General features: G+C 31.6%; 2 protein-coding genes across 10 annotated transcripts; both read left to right on the forward strand.

The window, feature by feature from the left end:
* Positions 1-13,467: 13,467 nt before the first annotated feature.
* On the forward strand, positions 13,468-20,382 carry LOC108345521 (uncharacterized). Of its 3 annotated transcripts, XM_052867165.1 has the most exons (5): positions 13,468-14,054; positions 14,855-15,226; positions 15,316-16,150; positions 16,292-19,595; positions 19,901-20,382. In XM_052867165.1, the coding sequence occupies exons 1-4, from the start codon at positions 13,944-13,946 to the stop codon at positions 19,561-19,563; spliced, it is 4,590 nt and encodes a 1,529-aa protein (XP_052723125.1). In that variant the 5' UTR covers positions 13,468-13,943; the 3' UTR covers positions 19,564-19,595; positions 19,901-20,382. The 3 variants fall into 3 exon arrangements, with proteins under 3 accessions (XP_052723125.1, XP_017439584.2, XP_017439585.2); XM_017584095.2 differs by having other exon boundaries at positions 15,316-19,595; XM_017584096.2 differs by having other exon boundaries at positions 13,468-14,015; positions 15,316-19,595.
* On the forward strand, positions 20,364-27,228 carry LOC108344906 (xyloglucan O-acetyltransferase 3-like). Of its 7 annotated transcripts, none has more exons than XM_052867166.1 (5): positions 23,028-23,630; positions 23,937-24,226; positions 25,176-25,893; positions 26,054-26,123; positions 26,362-26,535. In XM_052867166.1, the coding sequence occupies exons 1-4, from the start codon at positions 23,249-23,251 to the stop codon at positions 26,086-26,088; spliced, it is 1,425 nt and encodes a 474-aa protein (XP_052723126.1). In that variant the 5' UTR covers positions 23,028-23,248; the 3' UTR covers positions 26,089-26,123; positions 26,362-26,535. The 7 variants fall into 7 exon arrangements, 4 of the variants coding, with proteins under 4 accessions (XP_052723128.1, XP_052723126.1, XP_052723127.1 ...); XR_008244815.1 differs by having other exon boundaries at positions 23,029-23,630; positions 26,035-26,123; XR_008244816.1 differs by lacking the exon at positions 23,028-23,630 and adding an exon at positions 20,364-20,442 and having other exon boundaries at positions 25,176-26,123.
* Positions 27,229-27,243: the final 15 nt, after the last annotated feature.

The raw sequence follows: 27,243 nt of genomic DNA on the forward strand, positions 1-27,243 counted from the left end.
ATTGCACTCTTACAATACATTACAAAATTGAATCATTGTTCCTTTCTAGGTTTTTTTGTTTGATTAAAGGATACCATTATTTTCACACTTAACAAAATTTTATACACATTTTATATTTATTATTTTTTATCTTCAATCTTTCTCTTTTTTTCGGCAAGCATAGGTCTTCAGAAGAAAAAATCTATTAACATAAATAGTTATTGGCTTTAATAATGTGTATATATATCTTTGATTTGTTTTTTTTAATATGGTCTAGAAACAAATTTGGTAGTTATCTAATTTTCATTTCCATGATCTAGAATCAAGTAATTAAGACTATAAGTAATAAAATAGCTCATCTTACTAGTTGGATCCACTTATTATGTTAAATTGTACAATCTATTTACAATGCTTCTTGCTAAGATTTTTAAAGTTCAAAGAGATTTTTTTTTCTCCAATTGTTATTCCAACCAAAAGTCTAGAAAGAGTTTTCTTTTGCAATTCCTAAAAAGATATTAATTGTTTCAAAACAGCTACCCCAAAAGTTTTATGCTTTATGCTTATAAGTAAAAATAGAAACAAAACTTAAAAACTGAAATTAAAGATAGAAATTTAAATGTGTAAGAACTTAAAAGAATTCTACATTTTGTGGTTTCAATCTTCTTCTGCGTCTTCAGAATTTTTTTACTCGATCTCACACTAAATTATTTTGTCAAATGACTTCTCATTTTAAAATTTAGAGGCATCAATATTATTTTCTATTATGACTTCTGATTCATATCCTTGACTTATTTAACTAATTTTAGTATCGATTTGTTATGTCTTTTAAGCACGAGTAAAAAATTCAAGCTTCTTAGTTCAACTTCCTTTGTTGCACAACATCCATAGATAAGCTCGAGAATCTTTATGATCTTTTTCTGAAAATAAATGTGAAGAATAAGGTTAAGAAATTAAAGTTTAGTTTATACTCCTTGCTATATGGGAAATGAAAAATTTGGAAAATTTCCAAGTCTTAGGTGCATGACAAAATCTACTTAAAGCGCAAGGTCCACCCTCACAACCTCAAATGATTATTTTGTTATCTCCTCTGTCTTTTTGATCAGTCATCTGACATGTTGAAGAAGAACTTTAAATTAATCTTTCTTAGCCTTGATTTTGTTTTTCCTTTCTAGATTGTTTAAAGATCAAATTTTATGTAGAATAAAACATAATAAAGAAAAGGTTCAAAGTTTCCTATTAATTTTCTGCTCATCACTAAAATTGGTGTTTGATCTGCTCTTGCCTTTGTTGATTGAAATAAATCATTAAGATTCTCTCCAACTTTCATTCAATCTTTTCCTTTTAAGTTCAATCCTTAAAACTGAACTAAAATCACAACATCTAATTTCATAATTTAAAAATTTGGAACGCACTTAAAATCATAAATCAATACTTCTGCAATCTATTTGGTTTTTTCAAAATTGCACCTTCCACAAAATTTCAAAAAATATATGTTCTTACATTCGAATTAAAGATCGTTGAATCATGAATGTAATTTAAAAAGAATTAACCAAATTAGATAATTGTGTCAAAAGTTATGTATCAAACAATTAGCAAAGGTCATAGTTGTCCTCTGCAATTTGGTTTGTATTTTTCGAAATTAATCTACATCTTCCATAAAAAATCCAAAAAATATGCTAATTATATTTAAATTAAACATCATTGAATCAAGAATATAACGAAAAAATAATTAACTCAATTGGATAACTATGAAAACATTTGTACATCAAACAAGTAGCAAATGTCATAGTTGTCAAATTTTAATTATAAAGCCTATTTTTTGTAGATTTTTCCTTTCAACACTAAAAAATACATAAATGTTCCAAACAAGAACACAAATATCTTTTAAACTTAGCTCTTATTTCATATCTGTTTGAGAGCAAAATAGAAAATGAAAAAAGTTTGTGTGAAAGCAAAACAAAAAATGAAAACTAAACCTATACAAAAGTGAAAAAAAAATGAAACTTTACAATTGTACAGATCCAATATTTACAAGATATTTACATATTTACAAAAAGAATTGTTAAAACTATCAAATAGTTGAACTAAATCCTCGACGACAACAACAAAAACTAGATAGGGGTAAACTTGGATTGTAATTTTTATGTTCATTAGGCTAAAGCCTCAAAATCCCCAACATTAATATCAAGTTTTAAAATATTTATCTAGTTGTGTAACCTACTAACTGGTGCATAAAGTCATTTGTATTATAGCGGAATGAGGGTTATCATATCCACAGAGATTTAACAAACATATTGGTAGTTTGTTTTTTGATTTTTGTATTTAAAAAAATATTGATAGTAGTATATATTATATAGATTGAGTGAAGTAGAGGTTGTGAATGAATTTCATCTTATTCTCTTCCACTACACCAAAACTTCAATATAATTCCTAAGTGACAATTTGAATGAATCACTTGCATTAAGATCAAGACTCTATAACCAGCTAAAGCCTTAGATCTATTCCTAACATATAAAAGCAGAAGGAGAATTAATTGGACCACAACTTAGAACCAATTCTTACTTAATCCTAAGCTAGTGAAATAAGAGGAGTGATCAGTTTATCCAACAACAAGCACAAACTAATTCACAAACATATTGATTGAAAGCATAAATAAATATCCAAGAAATAGAAGTACAAAAGAGTTAAAATTGATTATATCCAACCTCGATACGTGAGAGTTTAGCTAATCATAAAATATCGCAGTGCAATCTTAACAACATCTAGACACAAAATTTACAATGAAAGCATCTCTCTCTCGCCTCATAAACCCATTCCTACTTTATTTCTACATATTTTATCCTCCACTCAATGACTAAAATGAGGACATGAGGTATGTGTTTATAAACTGTCTAGGGTAGTGCTTAGCTTTAGCTTTGGCGTTTGAGTCATAGAGATTTTATTCCATATTTTTTCCAAAGATAAGTGCTTGAGGTTTTCTCCTCACTAGGGTTTGCTCTTGTGGCCTAAGCCTCATACTCTAGTGCTTCAACCCTTGAGATTACTTCTTTGAGAAATAGTCTTCATGACTTAGTCTTAGGTTTGATGTTTGAGGTTTCTCTTTGCAATGAATTTGCTTGTGTGACTTAATCTCCAACTCTGCTCCTCCTCTACACTAGTGTCAGTTTTGTCCATAATTACTTGAATTTCATTCATTTTCTTTATTTTTCTACTTTGACTTTTTATTGATATAAAAAATTTCAAAACAAACTAGATTGTGAATTAAGCATAATATAAAAAAAATAAGTGTAAAAATGATTTAAAATTTACTTAAATTGAACATTTATCAAGGATAATGATCGATTAACATTATCTATAAAAAGTCGTCGAAAGTTACTCATGAAATTAAATAATGAGAAATTACCCATATTACCTATAAAAAATCAATCAAAATTTAGCAATGTTACTGTTACATACAAATTTTAAGTCATCCGTAATTTGTGGATAGTTTTTAATTTTCATAAATTTTTATGATTACCTACGAATTTTTTATTGTTAGTAATTTCAAATTTTTTTAGTGTCTTTCAAATTATTATTAGAAAGTCAAACGTAACATATTTTGATACTAGCTAAGTTAGGTTTGTTAGCAAGAAAATAAAATATTTAAAATTATAATTTTTATAAAAATGAAAAATAAAATTATTACTTTTATCAACTTTTTTAACTTAAAATACAACTATCATTCGTTATTAACTTTAAATTCTATTTTCTAATATTTATAAGAAAAAATTATTGTTTGTCATTAAATTTTATTCAAGATATGTTTAATAACATGAACAAATCTCTTTTAATAGGTAAGAGTAAACTGTGCACCAATCCACATTTAACAATATTTCTAGCAACACTACACTTTCTTTCACTAAGAAAAGTACAATGTACCACTTGCTAAGAATTTAAAAGAAGTACGTCACCTCTTACATATATCTTATATATAAGAACTAGAATAGAAATAACCAACTAAAACAATTACAAACTTTAAATAACATATAACATTAAAAACCATTAACTAAAATCAATATAAATAACAAGTGAATATATGAAAATTAGAATTAGTTTTTTTTTTTTAATTTTACATTAATTTTATCTTTCATCTTCATTGTATAAATTACGTATTTTAATTACATTTTATTAAATTTATTTGAAATTATATATATATATATATTTCTCAATTAAAATAAAAGAAGAAAATATCGGTGTAAACTTAACAAATTTTGTTAAAAGGATTAAATACTCTCGTTTCTAAAATTTAAGAATTAAATTTGATCAAACTTTTAGAAGATATTAATTTTAATTTTCATTAAAAATTAAGAGACCAAAAATATATTTAATTATAAATATAATAATTATTTTAGTTTAATTTGATTTGATTATTTAGAACAAAATCGATAAACCATCTTAATCATTTTTCAATTTTTGATTTTGTCAAATTTTAGTTTGATTAACTTTTATATATTTGTGGCAATTGATTTGATCACTCATATATATTATTGAAATGAATAATAATATTTTCACAACATTTTAACATCATCTTCAAAATTATTTCACAGTTAATAATATAAACTTACAATTATAAATATATAGTTTCCCGTAATTTCTAAAATCATAATTTGTATTTAGAGAAACGTTTCCTAAATAATTTCTAAAATCATAATTTCTATCATTTTAATTTTTGTATGATGCATATATAAAATTTTTGATAACTTAAATAAATTAATTTTATGCCGCTAAAACTTTGATAATCAGAGATCAATTTAAACTGTAATTCATAAATCAATGACTAATGTTTCTCCTGCAAGATCTTCCAAGTCTCTTTTAAAACTCCACCTTTATTATATTATTACAACCAATCTACTCTGCACATACCTGCCAACTGAGTTTTCCATCAACGTACAAAGCATAAAGAGTTGGACTGTGACATAGATTAATGATATCCTTAAAGTATGATTCTCGAAAATATTATGCTATATTTCACTATTTAATTTTTTATAGAGGTTTTTGGAAACAAAGAGATAATAAATATTTTTTACTAAATTTGTTAATTTTTTTAATCATATTAAATTATTAATTAATATATAGCATGATATATTTAAGCAAAATTCTTATTTTAAATAAAAAAGTTAGAATATCCCGTTCTTAAATGAGAAAAATGTTTGTGTAGGAAACTTAAAGAATTAATTATTTTCTGAAAAAGAGATTTTTTAAAAGGTAATTCTAAAATGATAAATGTAGTATTCTTTATCATTTTTCTTTCTTTATTTTTTTTCAAAATCTTTTTTTACTTGAAAAACTAAGAAAACTCTTATGATATTCAGTTTGGGAAAAAATATTAATGTCATAATCAAGAGAGAAGAGAAGGTGAGTGATGAGATATGGAAATAATTGTCACATGTTATTTATAATTTTCAATATAATACAATGCACACTTTTATAAAATGAATTAGGCAAAATTCTACAAATTACACATTAATCCTTAATAAATAATATTTAATACTCATTAATATTGCATTTTTAATCTCCATTGAATGAATAATTATTTCTTATATTTAATTAAAAGATAAAAACTTCAAAGAAAATCCAAAAGACTCTTCAATATCATATTATTTTCTTCCTTCTCACTTACATTTGTCTTTGAATGTCATGAGTACACTTCTTCTAAGAGAAATATAATACCGAACCAAAGATTTGTTTTTTATTGATTTTTAGTTTCAGAACTAAAATCCTTACAAAAATAACTAATTGATTGATACCAAATGGTGAGATGTTGTTGAAATATCTCATAAAATGCTCTTTCCCACATTGAATGGACAAAATAACAATATTTACACAATTGTGAAAGACACTATCTTTATTATCATTTTTTCTTCCTCTTTCTTAGTCACTTTTTTCTCACTTTTTTCTTCCTTTATCTTTTCTTCTATTTTTTTTATTGAATATCTTTTCCTCCCAACTCTTTATTTTCCTTTTCTCCCAATCCTTTTTCTTTATTTTATTTTTCTCTCAACACCTCCTCTTTTATTTAATTTTCTTCACTAATTTTATTTTTCTTAATATCTCTTTCTTTCATCATAGCATGACATTGTCTTTTTTAATATTGAAGGAACATTTTATCTTTATCTCTATACCTTAACTCTTTCTTTTATTTTCTTTTTCACTATTTTTTTTCTTAAAACTTTCTTTCAATTTTCTCTCCATATGTAAAAAATTTTATTAACAAGACATTTATGATAGTTATCATATAAATAAAAATTGAAAGTATATACTGAATATCAAGCACTAAAGCTCTGATACCAAGCGATGAGAAGTCAAGGGAGACAATTATGATATTCAGTTTGAAGAAAAATATTTGCGTCACACTCAAGAGAGATCAAAAAGTGAGTGATAAGTCATGGAGATGATGCCATATGTTACCTTGATATTAAATTGAAATTCTTACAACGCAAAACTCCAAAAGAAACTTCCACAAAGAGAAAAGTCAATTTTCTATGAAATTCATATCTATCAATATATTACATTTAATTTTCATGATATATGATTTTCTCTCTAAATTATTTCCTTTATACCTTTTTTTTAAAAAAATTTAAAACACACCTAGTTGTAGCTAATGGAACACCATTTTTTTTCTTTATCCTCTTTCTAAATTCTTTTCTCCATATCTCATCACTTATAAATAGGATTGTCAAATAGGTTAAAATCTGTGAGTCAACTTGACCCATCACGAGTTCAAACTAGGTTGAGTTAAAAAAAAATTGCGATTTTCGACAGTGGTAAGCCAGGTTGGCTTACCAACACACCCATAAAATCTAAATATTAAAATAATGAAAACCCTAAATGTTGTTGTATCTCTAAATGAATTTGGATTGTATTATATTTTTGTAATTTTTTATTGCATTTGAAGTTTAACATCATTTTGGATTGTATTTGCATTGAAATTTATTTAGATTTTAATTAAGTCAAATTTTCAAACAAAGTAAGTTTTCATTTTCTCTAAAGATTTCTTGTGTTTTATGAGCAAATGTTAGTTATTAGTTTTGTAAACGGGGGGGGGGGGGGGGGGGGGGGGGGGGGGGGGGGGGGAGAGGGGGGTGGTTTGGACCCACAACCTCTCCCACCATCCCTTCTAACTTTTACAACTATGCCAACCTTCCTTCCACCTTTCCCTCTAAAATTTGATTATTTTTGGATACTTTGCTCCAAAAATCCCTAGATTTTAAGTATGTTCATTCTTGGGTTGGAACTCTTTTTAGAATAAGAGAATGCATGGAAGCTATTTATGTCTTTTTTTCAAGAACCTTACGATAAATGATATGGATGTGAAGGTAACTTAATCATAAGATTTTGATTTTTATGTAGGGGTGATACTTTGTTTGAAAACTATTTGAATGCTAAAAGATGGATGTTATTTGAGTTTTAGTTAATAATTATAATTATATTTAAATTGATACACACAAATTGAATTTTAGTGATCAAGGTTAAATTGGAATTAGTGAAGGATGATGTTTTAGTAAATTAATATTGATCATTTTGAACTCTTTGAAATTTGTATTTGTTAAAATGACTTTGAATAAAATCTTTGAAAATTGGCTTTTACTCCTATATGAGATTAATGGTTTGATAATTTTCACTATAACAAAGTTCAAACCTTGTTTTAGACCTTATTTTCATTCAAGTAAGAATAACACTACAACTTGACCCCTGATTCAACTAAATTTTTGCGATGTCATTTTCGGTCAAGCAATTCTCTAAAAAAAACTTTTGTTTAAGTTAAAAGAAATCCTTTATTTATCATTTCTTGTATCTTTAATGGATTGAATGTGAATGTTTATTACAACGATTTTTTTCTTCTCAACATTTATTTAAAGATATCAGTGAAGAAGAAAACTTAAGGATGCTTACAAAAAAGACCTTAACATTCTCATGCATTAGTTATCTTTGTGTAAGTAGGAACATTGTCTACGTTGTTTATCATCTTGTTTTCATTTTAAGATGTCAACATTTTATTGAGCAAAACCTTGTGGTCATTTAAATCAAACCCCTTTGTTTAACAAAGTGTTTAGCCAAAAATGGTTGGATAAAAAAAATACTCATGCTTAATTAGAACTGGTTGTGTCAAAAGAATAATTATTGTTTAACCAAAAGTAGTTGTATTAAAAAAAGTACTTGTTTTTAACTAAACGTGGTTGTATCCCATGAATATTTGCTATTTAGTAAGAAATAGTTAGGTTTAAATAATACTTATCTTGTACCTCATAGTGTTAGTCTATGTTAAAAGAACTTGATTGTGTTAATAAGGAATTGAACATAATTTGGATTTTCAAATGAACTAGTATGAAAATATATTACATAAATATCTCTTAACTCTTGTCTTTTTAAACTTCATATTATTTATTTTCAACTAATTGAAAAAGAAGATCTTTTGCAATAAAATATGTTTTAAAAAGTGTTTTTGATAGCATTTATATCCTTTTGAGGTTGTATTTGACGAGCTTCATCAAATGCATCTTTTGCAAGAAATTATTTGAGAGCCCATTGTTTAATACTAAGCTTCGTCTTATCACTTTTATGAGACACTACTAAGAAATAAATTTCAACGATCTTAAATACATAATTCAACTATATATTCTTATGCATTTTGCCTACTTTTCGCACCATTTCATTCAAGGTATCATACTTAAACAAATTCCACTTTTGCATATGATAAGAGTTTTTCATAGTCATTTATCAATATTTTCAAAAAAAATCCTTAATATGTCTAATTAAATATAACATTACAAAACATGACAAAGTTGTTGAGTGAAATTGCATCACCAAGTGAACTAAATTATTACTTTCATCTAATTATTCTCAAGTCTAAATTTGTTGCACGAATTTCAATTTACTAAACCAATTTAGAAAGAATTTACCAAGCGCATTGCAATCCCCAAAAGCACATTTAAGCAAGCTTAAGAGTAATTTTTACTTTTTGGACAGAATCCGCTAAGCAAAATTTTGTCCCTGAGCAGATTATGCATAAATTACAATTTTGCATACTAACTACAAACTAAAAGATATCATTATAGAGTTTCTCAACAATCTTAAATTGCATAACAACCATCCCCTTGTACAATTTTATGAAATTATAGCATCACACCAACACAATTCATTTAATAAAATAAATCTAATTATTCTACCAGGTTTCAAAATCCAAACTAAGTTTTTTTATATTCAAATATTCCTTAAAGATTCAATCAATCAAAAGTTGTCATTCGATTTGTAATAAGTCACTCATAAGAATGCTATTAACTTTCTAATTTTCATATATACACAAACTACCATGAAATTTCATATTCAATTTCATTCTCATACATGCCAAATTTACAATAATTCAACAATTATAACATCTCTTGGAAATTACTTGCACTTCAAGAAAAAATAAACAGTTTGAGAGCATAAAAAAAATATAAAAATCTAAAACAACATAACTAAACTTTAGTTAAAGGTTAAACTAGTTCTTACAATCATTTTTATCAATTGATTAAAGTGAATTTGAACTCAAACATGAACAAGAAGAGAATTAGAGGACCTTTGTAACACTAAAAATCATTTATTCTAAATTCAATCTTGTTAGGTAAGATTTGATCTTGAAAAGGATGAGAATAAGAGTGAGAAACTTAAAGAGATGGAAGATGATACTTGTAGAGAAAGAAATAGAGAGAAAAACTTGGTGAGAAATTAATAGAAAAAAAGAAAGAGTTAAGAAGGTAAATGGACTTAGGCCCATGGGACTCAAATCACTCTTAATTATGCATAACTTTACTTACCAAAAAAAAAGGACAAGGATAATATTAACACATATATTCTTCTATCTTCCAAGTGGAATAATCATATTCAAGATCTCACAACACCATGACTACTTTTATGTTCTTATTACAAAGTTGTTTCACATGAAAACTTACAATGCTCACAACCTTGACTTCAAAAGATAAATTATCCTTCACTTGCATTGAATTAAACTCCATAATACATTCAAGATTAAACATATACTTGTTAAGTTGTGAAACATGAAATATATTATGGAAGTTGATAAAAAATATGGTAAATCAATTTCATATGCTACAAAAGCGATTCTCTTGAGAATATGATAGAGTCATCAAAATTATGAAAATTGTTTTCTTTATTTGATTAATATCTCTTGAATTGTTTTTACATATTTTATTGGTTTGATTCAATAATCCAAATCCAGGAAGCAAACGCCATCCATCCTAAAACAAACACAAATAAACTTTGTACCTTTTCCCATATAATGCTTATAATGAGTCACAATTGTTTTTTGAACAACTTTTATTATAGGTAAATTTTACCAATGAAAAAAAATCGATCTCAATCACCTAAAATACCTAAGACACGAGTTCTAAGCAAATCTCTTACAAATTGAATTGGTCATTCTAATTGTTCATCATTTTGTAGGTAATATGTTGAACACAATCACATTTAGTGTCCAAGACTTCTTTATCTTATATTATGCTAGAAGGTATCTAATGTAATTTGATTATTTTCCTAATATAAGTATGTGTTAGCTTTTGTATAGAAATTTTCAAAACCTAAACTTTCACATTATTAATTTAACGATGATAAGTATTGAAAGTAATCTTTACACACTACTCACCACCACTTAAATGATATTGCATCTAGGAGTATAATTCTTCCACTTATAAGAAACTTCACAACAAAAATAACACCTAAAACTTACTTAAATTTGTTTAACATATCAACTACATTGGTAATCGTCTCCATGCATGTTTTTAATATCATATAAGCTTTACACAATCAAAAAGTTATAGATAAAAGATAGTCCAACTATAACAATTTTTACAAATCTAAACAAACAATCTATTTATTAAATGCAATGATTAATTCTTTTTATCTAAAGAAACATTCTTACTTGGAAGCTTTAAAAATCTAAGTAAATCTTTAAATATCTAACCCTACACCAAAATAACGTTTCTTTTTTGCAAACCACTTGAGGAGGACAAAATAATACAGTTCTTTATAGAAATTAAACTGCTTACACAAATCATAGTTTTGATTGACTTTATTTTGCTTGTTCTTTATGAATGTAATTTAATACTACAACAAAGTCTTAATTATTAAATGGAATGAAGAGTAACAAAAAGGAAAGATAGAAAAGGAAATAGAATGAAGAGTGAAGTTATTTGGATTAAGAAAAAAGAATGAAAAATTTGTAATGGATGTGATTGATTTATAAAATAATTTTTTAGAATATATTTAAAAAATAACCTTTCTAAAAACAATTTAATATAAACATAATTTTAAAATATAAATTAGAATAAAAATAAAAATTATTATAAAATTTAATAAATAAAACAACAACAAAGTTTTAGAATAACATATTAAAATAAATTATTTTACACTAATTACCATTTATATTAATTTATTTTATTTATCATTTTAACATTTTTTTAAATATAATTTATTAATCAAATATTAACTTATGATTCATTAAGATGTTATTCATAATGATTATATATGTATTTTTTTTTTCATTTTTAAAGAAACAGTGTAATGTTAATATATTTTATTTGTGTGTATATTTCTTTTGACTCATCTCTGTGATTTTTTTTATAATAATTCATAATAATAACTGTTAATTTTTCATAATAACTTATGATAAAAAAGTATTGATGTAAATATGAATGTGTATATATGTTTAACTTTAGGTTACGTTAATTTATCCATATTTTTATTTGTGTTTTATATAATTCATATTATTATATTTTATAGAGGGTAAATTGGGTAACATATTTCGACAATAGTTTAAGCTTAAGATTTTATATTTTGTTTATTTTCTATGCTTTTGACAAATTTATATAAAATCCTATAAATTCTATGTTTAAAAAAAAATTATTTTATTATATATATACTCACACACATACATTAAAGTATATTAAGTTGTTTGGAAACCATCAATATTTTGGCCACTAGTGATTTGTGTGACATTGTTGGCTACAAAACTACATCAAAATTCCTATTAATATCATTGTAAAATATAAAATAACAAATATTTTCTTAAACATATGTAAAATATGTTTTGTTCATTATTTATATTTTAATAAATGTTTTCTAAATTTTAAAACAATTAAACTAAAAAAAGTAAAAGTATAATAAGATCTGTAATAAAATAACTTCCCATATTTGTTTAGGACAGTAACTCATTTACATGAGAACAAAAACTGCATATTGATAATTTTTTTTAAGAAAGAAGAGATGACTGAGAATCTAAAATTCTTTCAACACATGAGAATAAATATTTCAACATCTATATTTCTAAAAATATTTCATTAAACAAACCCTCCTTTTAATAATAGGAAATCAATCAATTACTTAATTAATTAATTAATTACAGTAACTATTATTAAAAAATAGAATAATCCAAAGATAATTGCAGATGACCATCATTTGCTACTCCATGTACATCAAACAAAGACTCCCATGTCATGCAAATAAGTAGATGCAATGTTAATTACAAACAAAAGCCATTATCCATCTCTGTAAGAGGAAGATATTATACCATGTTTCCATTTTTTATAAATTAAAATATTGCTATATTCTAGTAACTTAATTATGATCATATACTTAAAATTAGATATTTATTATTATAAATAAATATATAAACATAAGTCTCCTATATATAAAAAATGAAGTAGGTAGCATTAAACCAACCCTAAAACATACATATATTCACTATTTTATTTATTTTTCTGGAAAAGTAATATTAGATATTAAAATAAATTCCTTTTATAAAACACTAAAAGTATACAAATTTTTTCCCCTATTTATAACTTTGTTGTAGATGTAATATTTTACCCATTTTTAAAATTTTTCTATTTACTTGTAAAAAGGTAAAAATAAAAATAAGATATGATAATCTTTTATAATTAGAAAATAAAACTAATTTGTAAGATTAATTAATTCACTATATCAGAAATTAATTTAATTTATGTTTGTGATGAATAATAAATATTATAAATGATTTATTTTAGTAAATTATTATCCTATTTAATTATTATTATTTATTAATTAGTAGAAACACAGTAATGCATGTGAGTGCACTTTTTTTGCTACAATAATTTTTTTATTAAATTATAAAATAACTTTTATAATTAATAATTATAAAAATAATTAATTTTTATAAGTTTTTATTATATAAATAGTTTTTTATTATATGAATAATGAATTATATTACGTTTCCGTTAACATTATTTTAAAAAAACCAAACAGAAAAGTTTGAAAAGAGATAGAGATACACATGTGTCCGTAACGGAAGCACCAAACGGTGTCGTTTAGCATGTCCACGTCGTGGTTTTACTGTGTGGAATCGTAGACATCAATCAATCAAAATATATAATTTTCATTTTATAATAATTATTTTTATATTCTTTCTCGTATTTTCTTCATCTTCTTTTCTCTCTCATCCTCTCTAAAAATCTCCCAAATTTTCTTTCAACAAAATCTCACCGTTTCGCGTGAGTGAAGCGCAACACCCTCTTCATCCAACCCTTTCTCTCTCTTCTCGCGATTTCTCTGTCTTTCACTCTCTGTCTCATCTCGCTATTTCTTCGCACAAAATCTCTGGATTTTCCTAGTTTCCAAAGCGATGGCTCGATCTGTTACGCGAAGAAGAACCCTTCCCCCTTTCTGTAGTAGCCGATCATTGGGAACGCACGTAACCGAGTCCTAAAATCCCCTTTTACTACCTCACCGAAGGCGGATTGGAGGAGGAGATCTGCGATGCCGTTCTTGATCTAGGGTTTCCCCCTTCAGCTGTGGTTCCAAATCTAGGGTTTCAAAGACGAGGAGTGCGATTTCGGTTTCGAATTGATGTTTCTTTTTAGGGGCGAAGCTGGGATCGACACGGAAGATGGAGGATTATGCATGGGTGTGGTGGTGACCAGTGGAAACACAATCGGCACATGTGGCCTGTACCTGCTAACGCGACCACTGTAGCCATCGATTCTTCACCGTCTCAATTTATATGCAAAGTATATATAAATATATATATATATATATATATATATATATATATATATATATATATATATATATAAATCTAAACCGTTATCAATCTTTCACTGCGTTTTCTATCAATTTTCTCATTATGTCAATTTTTTAATTAAAAAGTATAGTTGTGATTTTAATTGAAGAAACTCGGTAATCTCCTTTGTGTTTGTGTTTTCTAGTTTGACCTATTTTTTGTTTGTCCTTGGTTTTCTCGATCTTAATCTATATGAGTAGTGGGGTTTTATTTATTTGTTTTTTTTTTTCATATTAGAGAATACTTGTGTGTGATTGATGGAAATTAGGAAGATGTTGTTGTGGTCTTGCTATGGGGATACTGATTTGGGAAAAATGTTAACATTTTTTTGTGATTTTTAAGCTTGCGTTCTACTTTTATTGTGATGGTTTTATTTATTGTTTGGAATGTTATTTTTAATTATTGGGATTTTGAGGTGAAATGTTATGACATTCACTGCTCTATGTTATTGAATGTATTAATGTAATAATAATAACATTTAAGTGACAATAATAAAGGTATATTGAATTCTTCGTTGTAAATCCTGAGTGTAAATTGTATGCATGATATCTGATTATAATTGTTGCTGTCTGCATTTGATAACTAAATCTTTGTTGTGTTATCTGACATTGTTTATGCATTGGGATTCTTTCTTCTCTTAGTTTTAATTGCATCTACGATAATAATATATTTCTATAAAATACCACCCTTTTTTGCTTGAATATTTGTAGATTTTGGTTATTTAAACACTGTACATAATCATTGTAGGATGGACGCAAGATTCGCGCTGGTGATTGTGCACTCTTCAAGCCACCTAGGGACTCCCCTCCTTTTATTGGAATAATTCGCAAGCTAACTTATGATAAACAAGAAAGTCCAAGTTTAGAAGTGCATTGGCTTTACCGACCTGCTGATTTAAAACTTGCTAAAGGAATTGTGCTGGAAGCTGCACCGAACGAAGTTTTTTACTCCTTTCACAAGGATGAAACACCTGCTGCATCATTACTCCATCCGTGTAAAGTCGCATTTCTTCGTAAAGGTGTTGAACTTCCTTCAGGGATATCCGCATTTGTCTGTCGACGAGTTTATGACATTGAGAACAACTGTTTATGGTGGCTAACTGATAAGGACTACCTTAATGTTAGTTTTCTTATAAATATCATTTTGTCATAATTTTGTATATAATGATTTTATTTATACATTTTTGGTCTGTTGATGAATGAATTCAGGAACAACAGGAAGAAGTTAACCAGCTATTAGACAAGACAAAACTAGAAATGCATGGGGCTGTGCAGTCAGGAGGCCGTTCTCCAAAACCCTTGAATGGTCCAGCATCAACACAGTCTTTGAAATCTGGTTCTGACAACATACAAAATAGTTCTTCGTTTGGTGCACAGGGTAAGGGTAAAAAGAGAGAGCGGGGTGATCAGGGTTCTGATTCATCTAAAAAGGAGCGGTTGTTTAAGATAGAAGATGGAGATTCTGGTCAGTTTAGACCGGAGAGCATGTTAAAGTCCGAGATTGCTAAAATAACTGATAAAGGTGGGCTTGTGGACTTTGAAGGAGTTGAAAAACTGGTACAGCTTATGCAGCCTGACAGTGCTGATAAAAAGATTGATTTACCTGGGCGGATAATGCTTGTTGATGTAATTGCACTTACAGACCGGTACGATTGTCTGGGCTGGTTTGTACAGCTTAGGGGTTTACCTGTATTGGACGAATGGCTGCAGGAGGTCCACAAGGGCAAAATTGGTGATGGAAATCCCAAAGAAGGTGACAAGTCTGTTGATGATTTTTTATTAGCTTTACTGCGTGCATTGGATAAGCTTCCTGTGAACCTTCATGCACTGCAGACCTGTAATGTTGGAAAGTCTGTCAATCATTTACGCACGCACAAGAATGCTGAAATTCAGAGGAAAGCCCGGAGTTTAGTGGACACATGGAAGAGGCGTGTGGAAGCTGAAATGAACATGAATGATTCAAAGTCTGGTTCAAACCGTGCTGTTTCTTGGCCAGCAAAGCCAGCAAACTCGGAGTCTCCTCATGTTGGAAATAGGAAAACAGGTGGGTCCTCTGATAACGTCGTGAAGAGCTCTGTAATTCAACCCTCATTATCTAAAAGTTCCCAATCTAAGTTAAGTTCTGGAGAAGCTTTGTCAAAGTCTTCATCTCCTGGCTCTACTAAATCATTGACTACCCCCGCAGGTGTGAATTCAAAAGATCAAAACAGTAAATTCTTTGTTGGAGCTGCAACGTCAGATCTACCTTTGACACCTATCAAAGAGGAGAGGAGCAGCAGTTCTAGTCAATCTCAAAATAACAGTATAACTTGTTCTAGTGAACATGCTAAGACTATTGGTTCTTGCAAGGAAGATGCAAAGAGCTCCACTGCAGTGTCAATGAGTGGAAGTAAAATTCATGGTTGTACATCTCGAATTCGCAAGTCAAGCAATGGTGTACATGGGGCTGGTGCTGCAGTAGGTCAAAAGGAGCACAACTCTGCAAAACATTCAACAAGAAATTCACCTTCTGAGAAAGTATCACCAACTCGAGCATCCCACGAAAAATCAGTTGACCAGGCCATTGCCGATCAAGGGAACAACCAGCGATTGATTCTTAGGTTGCCAAACACTGGTCGCAGTCCATCAAGGGGAGCTAGCGGGGGCTCTTTTGAAGAACCAGCTACAACGAGCAGCAAAGCTTCATCTCCTGCAGACCGGAATGATAATCAGGACAGAAGAGTGAAAACTAAGACCGAGTGTTTGCTGACCCATGTGTCAAATATGATGAATGAGGCTTGTGATGCTAATGATGCTTTGATTGGTGATGAAGGTAAGGGTACTCCAATAGTTGATGAGCGAAGCAGGGCAAATGAAGATAGTGATAAGGTATTGGAAACATCAAAGCCGACTAGTTTGCCATCTGGGTTTGTTTCCAGATCAGGGCAGACTTATGATGCTTCTTTAAGCCCCATGAATGCATTAGTTGAAAGCTGTGTAAAGTTTTCTGAAGCAAGTTCATCCGTTTCCCATGGAGATGATGGGATGAACCTACTAGCTACTGTGGCTGCTGGGGAAATATCCAGATCAGAAAATGCGTCACCTGTGGCATCCCCCGAGAGAAAGTCTCCTGCAGGAGATGAAATGTGCTCAGGCAATGATTTGAAGTTAAAGCATTCTGGTGAAGCAGCTGTTCGCACTCTTTCAGAGTTGAATGGTAGGGCTACAGGAGAGCATCCTTTGAATACAGTTGATTCATTGCAGATAAAAAATGAGTTGAGGCATCCTGCCATGACTCTGTCACGTGATTTTTCAGGGGATGGTGAAACCATTTCATCTTCCCATGACACTAATATACATGTCTCCCCTACAAATTTGTCACAAAATGTTGAAGGTCCATGCTTACGGCCCGAAACCAAAGAAAATGCTTCTGTCACAATTCTGACAGCTAAAAAGGAGAGTAATGCAGACACTGGAGTTTCAGACTCTAAATTAATGCCAAGGGCCTACTCTTTGGATGATGATCAGAAGGTTGATCACATGAATGAGGAGATCATTGAGGATGAGAAAATGTTGGTTTCAAAACCTGTTACAAATGTTGAGTCAGAAAACGAATCTGGTGAAAAGCAGCCGGAGTTAACTTCAGGTGTGGATAATGAGAACCAGATTAGTCTGGAGAAAGCAACTGGTACTGGAATACTAGCGCAAAAGGCCTCTCCAATTGCTGAAAACTGTGAGTCTGCATATTTAAAAAAGGAGTCACCTGCTTCTGGCAATGCTTTAATTGTACCCAAGGATGATAGTGCTGATGACATGAAGTCAGTTGTGATTGAGCCTGAGGTAAGACCAATGGACCAGGATTCTTCTGCTCCAGATGATTCTAATGAATGTGCTGAAGTTAATACGGGCAAAAAAGAAACCATTGGTCCGTGTTCTGGTTCATCAGTTCAGCCTGATTTACAAGGAGTGTCTAGGACAGAGAGTGAAGTGTCCAAATCATGTGAGCAAAAGCTTGATGCAAATCTGTCTGAAGTATCAGGAGAGAGGCATGCATGCTCTGCAGCTGGTGCTGATGCAGCTGTGAAACTTGACTTTGATTTAAATGAAGGCTTTCCTGTTGATGATGTAAGTCAAGGGGAGATTGCCAGACAGGATGATCCTATCACATCATCTGCAGTTCATGTTCCTTGCCCATTGCCTTTTCCTATTTCGTCCATCTCTGGTGGCTTCCACCCTTCAATTACCGTTGCATCCGCTGCTAAAGGGCCTGTTATTCCACCAGAAAACCCATTGAGGATCAAGGGGGAGCTTGGATGGAAAGGATCTGCTGCCACCAGTGCATTTCGACCAGCTGAACCTAGGAAAAATGCTGAGATGCAGTCCTCTACTAATGATATTAGTTCTGTTGATGTCACTTCTATCAAACAAAATCGCGCCCCCTTAGATTTTGACTTGAATGTGGCAGATGAAAGATGTTTTGAAGATGTTGGTTCACATGGTTCTTTAGATTCTGGACCACATGATCGTAGTGTGGGACTTGATCTTGATTTAAACAGAGTTGATGAGACTCCTGAAATTGGTACTTTCTCTATAAGCAAACTGGATATCCCTGTTTTACCAAGCAAGCCGTCATTGTCTAGTGGGTTGTCTAATGGTGGAAGTGTCTCAAGAGACTTTGACTTAAATAACGGGCCTGGCCTTGAAGAAGTTGGTAGTGAAGTCCCTACACGTAGTCAGCAGCAGATGAAAAATTCTGTGCCGTTTCCAAGTGCTGTTCATAGCACGAGAACAAACAATGCTGAATATGGAAATTATTCTGCATGGTTTCCTCCTGGAAATTCCTATTCTGCAATTACTGTCCCGCCACTTCTATCTGGTAGAGGGGAGCAGAGTTATGTTACTGGTGCTGGGGCACAACGAATAATGGGTCCAACAGGTAGCACTCCTTTTGGTCCTGAAATCTACAGGGGATCAGTACTCTCATCCTCACCGGCTGTTGCTTATCCATCCACTACAGCTTTTCCATATCCTGGATTTCCATTTGAAACCAATTTTCCATTATCCTCAAACTCCTTTTCTGGTTCAACTGCATTTATGGATTCGTCGAATGTGGGCGGGCTATGTTTTCCTACCATGCCTACACAGCCAGTTGGGCCTGGTGGTGTCGTTTCATCCACATATCCTCGTCCATATGTTATGAGTCTTCCAGGTGGTACTAGTAATGTGATACCTGACAGCAGAAAATGGGGAAGTCAAAGTCTGGATCTTAATTCAGGGCCTGGTGTAGCAGATACAGAACGGAGGGACGAAAGATTGCCTTCAGGATTGCGGCAAATGTCTGTCCCGAACCCACAAGCCTCAATTGAGGACCCCTTGAAGATGTTTCAGATGGCAGGTGCTGCTGCATTGAAAAGAAAAGAGCCTGATGGTGGTTGGGATGCTGAAAGATTCGGTTATAAGCAACACTCACGGCAATAGTGTCATGGTTCGTCAACACAAATGTTCAAGAGGTTAGCCAATTTTATGCCTTCTGGCCCCCCTAATCTTTTTGCTATTATTTTCTTGGCTGAAATTTGATGTTATTTCATGTTTCTGCGAGCCCTATTAGCTCGCTTTGTCCATGAGTTTGCCTTGTATTTGGCGTTTTTAAATGTGGTATAATTTTGTATTTTTGAATCTTAGCATATTTTGTTGAAAAGAATAGTTCTCTATGCTTGTGCCAAATATCCGTGTATTTGTTCGATATACTGATGTATTTTTGCTATGCAATTTCCTTATTTTGTAATGTATTGAATTTGTATCTGTTCTGGTGCAGCTATTAAGGAAAATTGTCTGATAAATTGGAGATATTTGAGTGTTGAGCCATGGAAAATGAGCAGAGATGGTACCCTTGCTGCTGATGTGCCGCTTCATTTCTGACTTGGTATAGCGATCCAGATCCTCTGATGCAGTTGTTTTGTATGAATCTGCTCCCAGATTGTCGCTTGCAGATAAGTGTTTCCTGTGTAGATATCTAACTGAAACAGCAGGTGTGATAATGCCGCCTAGAATCAGAGAAATTGGCATCAAGTGTTTGACTGTGACTGTTCTGCAACAGCACCGACCCCAATCCATTCTCGAGCATTTGGAAGGAGAGGATTGGATGTATGAACTGGCTAGGCTTGAGGCCAGTTTGTCTTCTTTAAATCATTTTTTTTTCAACTTTTGTTACATATATAGTTATTGCTGTAGTCTTGACTTTCGAATTTTGTCACTTATCACATTCTGGTTATTGATATATGCACAGGTTAGCCACCATGGCCTATGTGTCTCTTCCCTCTATTTGTTATCGCCCTGCACTTGCGTCGTTTTCTTTTGGTAATTTGTTTATAGAGTTTCTTTGAATTCTTCCTTTTATTGTATGGGCAATGCCTTGATGTTTTTAGCTGCAACATAAATTTGTGATTCGTTAATTCTTATTACAGTAGTTATCCTTTAAAAAAAATGAATTGCACTAAAGACAGCATAGTCAGGCATCGAATATGCCTGCAAAAGACATGATCCGCCCTCCTTTCAGCAAGAATTTGTCGTTTGTCAAGTGTACAATTCTGCATAGTTACTTAAAGACAAGTGTTTATGTTATGAACACAAATGTTCTCTGGACAGTAGGAAATACGAGACCAGTGGCATGCTTGTAGCTGTATGAAAGTTGTTGTAAATCGTGATTTTGGATGTTGTCCATACAATTCGATATTTCAGTGCATTGGCTCAACAATTTGGTTGAAAATTTACAGAGTCTGTTCCAATATGTTTGGTATGAGCACTTGGTTGTCAGAATTTGGAAAGAATGATATAATCAGTAACTTTCTTTTGAGTAATCAATCTCGAGTTAAAGGATTGGAGATTGATATATTTATCACGGTTGCACTTCATTTTATTTCTTTGTTTTGAATTAGCTACAAGTTGATGAGCATTGGTTCCTTCCCTAATAATATACCAAATCGATAACATACTCATAGCAAGTACTTCTGGGGAAACCACCATTCGAACATTTACTCTGCTTTCAAATGAAAATCTGTTTTCCGTTTCTCTGAAGAAGAATGATACCTTCCGTTTCTCTGAAGAATGATACCTTCATTCAATTTTCTAAAAAACAAGAAAAAAGAAAGAAAGAAGGTTGGCTATGCACTAGGATCTGTTTACTCTCAAAACTAAGCTCTACAGATCTTAACATCTTTTCAAATTCGCAGCCACACGTGTTTGTTTTGATTTTGGTTTAATTACATTTTGACCAAATTCATTTTAGGCTATGGAATATGATCAAAGTGTTTATGTAAATTTAAGTTTCATACTTCTGTGAGGGCTGTGCTTGTTTTTGGTTTAAGACTATGTGTGAGAATTAGTTTTTTTTTTCTTACTATAAAACAAATGAATCTTTTATTTCTTATTAGAAACTGATAAAAGGAAACATTTAAAAAGAATACATGTAATAAGCTATATCTTCACACATAATACGTTTTAGTGATGAAATTACATTCGTTGATTTAAATAAATGGACCGACAATAACTCTCATCTTCACCGTCAATTCAACGCGTTCTCATGAAATATTTTTTACTACTGTTTTATTATACGAATGCATTTAATAAGTTGTACTATTGTATACTAATTTTCTACAACTCATTCTAGAATGAATACGCCCACAAAAGAATAAACCTTCACATTATTATTCCATGCATAATTACGTAATTATGATGATTAAATCTGTTAACTTTCATAAAAAATTGTAAAAATCTGTAACTTGTATTTCTTTTATTTAACCGTAATTCTCAAAATATCCCTTTCCTCTTTTATACTTTTATTCTTTACTTAATTTATAATTGATTTATACATGTCAGCACTACTCTATTTTCTACCATTACCAAGTTTATTCCATCATCCCTTTTACCCTATATTTGTGACTATTGACTCTTTACCGGTGTGAATTTTTTGATTGAGTTTTGACCAACCATGTTCCAGAAAAGAAGGGTCAAACTTTTGATCCACCATATCTGTCACATGGCATGCGAGAAAGTGGAGTCTCTGAAGTGGTCTTAGACCTTACATTACACTGTCCATGACCATAGCAAAAAGAGTGTAACAATTGTGGCGCAAAATTAGGGTTTGTGTTAATGAGAATGGTCCACACTTCCAACAGGATCACATGCACTGCTTAATTTGTACCTTGACATCTGTCACATTCCAACCTTCATGTTATCTTCTGACATAAAAAAAGTACTACTTTTCATTGCATGCCATGCTTTCTCTTTCACAAGCATTGTGCTCTTCCACAAACTCTTGTTCAAATTCTAACAAACACCTTTTCTAATACCTTACTTTTCTGCACCATCCTTATCATGGGCCACCATCAACTCTCATCACTCATCATCATCATCATCTTCTGTAACAACATATGTGGAAACTTATTTGCTTTCTCAGCTCAAAAATGTAAAAATCATAACACTAATTAACACTTCTCAATTTATTTTCTTAATAAATTGTTAAAAATATTCTGTTACCCCATATAATAATATCCCAGTTTAAAAGAAAAAATAAATACAATTTAGTGAGTAATTAATGAATTTTAATACATTAATATATAAGTTGTCAATTTAAGGATTTTTATTTTTATACTTTTGTTCGGTTAGAATCAATCTTAGAAAAAATATTTTTAAAGCAATATTAATGATTCAAAACGGTCTTGATATATATATGTATGACAATCAGAAGTTAGTGACAATTAATATAATTCTTTTCCTAATTAATGTTTTAATTGAATTATTTTTTAAATCAGCATTGAATTGAAAACAAAAGAAATATACTGTTAGACTATAAAATAGTAATTTTTGGAGGAAAAAAGGAGACCAAAAAAACAATTTTGTAACCATTTTCTATATTGGTTTTTCCAGATCAGGTGTAACATAAAAAAACATTCTTGTAACTTAGGTTTCACCATTGCAGCTACATTACAACCTTTTTTCTTTCTGTTATATCGTAACAGTCACAACTACACAAACTTTACAACACCAAAATTTTCTCTGATTATGATGATTATGATTTTGGTGTCTCATGCTTTTCTTCTCTCACATTGAACCAGACCCCACCATTTTCTCTCCTTTCTCTCTCTCTCTGTAAAGTGTCAGAGGGATGTTGGAGAAAACCATGAAGACATCCAGTACGATGTTTCATGACAAGCACCATCATAATCATAGCAAAAGAGAGAGGTTTTTGGGTCTGACCTTAGGGAAGGGAGTGCCTTTTGTCTTGTTCTCTCTCTTAATGGCTTCAATTTTCTGTCTGTTCTTCCTCAACTATCCCAACCCTTCAACCCTCATACCCCAACAAGGCATTAACCTCTTTGAAAATTTCTCACAAAACCAAGAACACGCCATCATCACAACACAGACATCATCATCATCATCATCATCTTCACCATCATCATCTTCACCCTCATCATCATCATCATCTTCTTCTTCACCACCATCATCATCTTCTTCACCATCGTCATCATCATCCCAACCACCAACGGGTATGTCCCAAACATTATCCCACTCATCATCATAATCATGTTCAGGTTTTAAAAAAGGGTCCACAACCATGATTTCGTCCCATCATCAAGCTTTTCTTACAGTTCTTATGACCCACAACTGTGACCTCTTTAAAGTTTTCATTTTTCTCAAAAATCAAACACTGGGATCACTGCTCTAATTTAAAACCTTGATCATGATCATGGATTTTGATCACCACCCTTTATCTGTTATAACTTGATTTTGTGGGTCTCGTTTTGTCCCATCACATAAATTTGTGTTCTTTTTTTTTGTTTGTTTTGTGGCAGAACAGAAACCGTGTGACCTTTTTAAGGGTCACTGGGTGCAAGCATTGGGAGGTTCATCAACCTATTACACCAATTCAAGCTGCCCTTCAATCCCTGATGGCAAAAACTGTTTCAGGCATGGCAGAAAGGACAGTGATTTTCTGAATTGGAGATGGAAACCTGATGAATGTGAGCTTCCAAGGTTTGATCCCAACACCTTCTTTCAGATTGTTCATGGCAAAACAATGGCTTTCATTGGTGACTCTGTCGCTAGAAACCACGTCGAATCGCTTCTATGCCTCTTGTCACAGGTTTGTCTCTAATAGTAATTACACAAAATTCTGTGCTATTGCTCAAATTTAAGACATTGTGCTGTTGTTATTGATAACTTTGCCCAACTATTTGGAAGGTTTTCTTAGAAAGTAGCAAGTTTTTAAAAAATAGTATTAATAATTTATTTTTATATCCAAGTAAATAAAACTAAATTCTGTGATTGAATTTGAAGGTATATGAATTCCATTACTTAGTGAATGGTTCCTTTACACGTTGCACACTTGAGTAGCACAATTTTAGGCTTTCGGTGTTCTCAAATTCTTTGCTTCCATGCAAAGGAGAATGTGATTCTTCTAAACTGAATTAAGGGAAGATCAAATATGCTTTAGTGTCTCTTACTACAAAATATAAATACTAAACTTTTCAAAAAATTACTATTTTAAAAATTAACTTAGAAAAACAATATTATTTTCTACAAAATGCTAATATATTATAATATTGTTATACTATATGGGAAAAACAAACTCTTAAACTCTCTTCCTAAGACTAATAATTTAAGCTAGAGTATTTTCATTTTAATTAATCTACGTGATTGATGGTATTTTAATTGATCTCCGTGATTGATGGTATAGAAAAAAAAGGAATTTGAAAGGATTTTTATGTAATTTTGTATCATTATACTTTAATTGTCATTTTATGAGACTTACATGAAATTATTTTTGAAAACTTGAAATTGCATATTCTTCCCATAACGCGTTTGGTATGAAACTGATAATTAAGAAAGAAACCCTAACGAATCAAGCTCATTTTTTCATCAACCTTCACTTTTTATACATTCACACTACCAATTAAATAACATTGTTACAAACTTGACAAAGAAACTAACAGTTCGAAGAAAACTAAAAGTTCAAATTTTTGAATCATCAAAAGCAAAAATCTGAAATGACAAATCGTACAAGAGGGTGTGAGAAGTTTGTTACATTGCAGGAAGAAGTTCCAAAGGACATGTACAAGGACTCAGAAGATAGGTTCCGGAAATGGTATTTCCCAATGCACAACTTCAGTCTGATGATGTTGTGGAGCAGGTTCCTGGTAGTGGGCGAGGAAATAACGGTAAACGGCACAGGCACGAGCGTGTTCAACATGCAGCTGGACAAGGTAGACAATGACTGGGCCAAAGAGCTTCCGGACTTAGATTACGCAGTGATCTCATGTGGGCACTGGTTTTTCAGAGGGATGCGTCTGCACGAAGGTGGAAAAGAAATAGGGTGTGTGTACTGCGACGAACCGAACGTGACAAGGTACAACACTGACTTCCCTTTGAGAAAAGCAATGAGAACAGCGTTTAGGTATATCAGTGAGTGCAAGGAGTGCAGAAGGAGGAGGATGGTGACGGTGATGAGGACTTTTGCAGCGGCGCACTTTGAGAATGGGTATTGGAACACCGGAGGGTACTGCAATAGGACAGGTCCGATGAGTGAGGGTGAGGTGGATTTTGGGAAGTTTGAATGGGATGTGAGGAATGTTCAGATGGAGGAGTTTGAGAGAGGAAGGAAAAATGGTGGTAGGTTTGAGGTGGTGGATGTTTCAAGAGCCATGCTTATGAGAGCAGATGGTCATCCTGGAGAGCATTGGGGGAACAAATGGATGAAGGGTTACAATGATTGCACTCACTGGTGCATGCCTGGCCCTGTTGATATGTGGAGTGAGTTGCTTCTTGCTGTGCTCAGAAAACCTTCTGCTTTTCATCTTAATTCTATTTAGTTCAAACTTTTACATACACAAAACATAGATTTTGTTTTAGACATTCTTTTCTTTTTGGTATACAATAATGATGGTAGTGTAGTTCTCAAATCTGGTTGAAGTTGCAGCGATTTTGATTGTGGAAGCTAGCTGTTAGCAGAGGATATACAGAGTGGGCTAATTAATTTCTATGTAAGACAATGTATCGTTTAAATCCAATTTTTTATTTTAATTATTGAAATAAATATTTTATATGTTTTTATTATGAGTACAAAATTTAAGAAATGAAAGCAATAATTGTAGAAAAAAAAGACTAAAACAATCAACATTTTATTATTGACAAAATTAAGTCTTTTTTCTTCCTTGTTTCGTACGCTACCACACCATACAACTTCAACGTAGTAACCACTTTTTTTTTTTTTGGATTCAGCCATGGTATAAATGGTGGTACAGTTTCACGCGTTTCAACCTAACACAAACGTAATCGGAACGTTCTTCTCCCAAAACGCACGTTATAAAGAAGTCCTTTTGTCTCTTCTTGTTCTTGATCTTCTTCTTCTTGGATTTGCAATCTGTGGTGAAATCTGGTTTGGAATTAGGTGAAGTGGAATCGAAGAGTGTTTCAATGTCGGAAGGGTTTGCGATCGAATTGCACTTGGATCCGGCGTTGGAGAATCAGGTGCTGAAGGCGTGGAACGTTCTCGCGCGCCGGCAAATCACCACTCACCTCATCGAGATGAAGTCGCGCCCTCACATAACGCTCTTCTCCGCACCCTTTCTAGAACCTTCCAAGCTCGAATCGCTTCTCAGAACCTTCGCATCCAAGCACGATCCTCTTTCTCTCTCCTTCTCCTCCGTCGGCACCTTTCCCAACCACGCCGACAACCTGCTCTTCCTGGCGCCCACGCCCTCCCTCTCCCTCCTCCAATTCCAGTCCCACCTCTGCGACGCCATCAGAAAAGAAGGTATTGAGATCTCCGACGACTTCGCCTTCGATTCCTGGATACCTTACTGCTCGGTCGCACACCACGTCGCCAAAAACCAAATGCCCGAGGCTTTCTCTCTCTTGCGGGAACTTAAGCTGCCGGTTTCCGGTTACGCTACGGACATCGCGCTCGTGCAGTTCTCTCCGGTTAGCGAACTCTTCTCCTTTGTGCTCGGCAACAATGTAGATTCCTGAACTCTTCTCTTTAACACTAGTTTGTATGTGGCTGAAACAAGTTTCTCCATTAAACTAGAATAAACTGATGCTTTACTTGTAGAAATTTTTTCATATAATTTTTTTCTAAATTTTTTAGCTGATTTTATTATT

Source organism: Vigna angularis, chromosome 8, assembly GCF_016808095.1.
Source record: "Vigna angularis cultivar LongXiaoDou No.4 chromosome 8, ASM1680809v1, whole genome shotgun sequence".
Classification (NCBI taxonomy): Eukaryota; Viridiplantae; Streptophyta; class Magnoliopsida; order Fabales; family Fabaceae; genus Vigna; species Vigna angularis.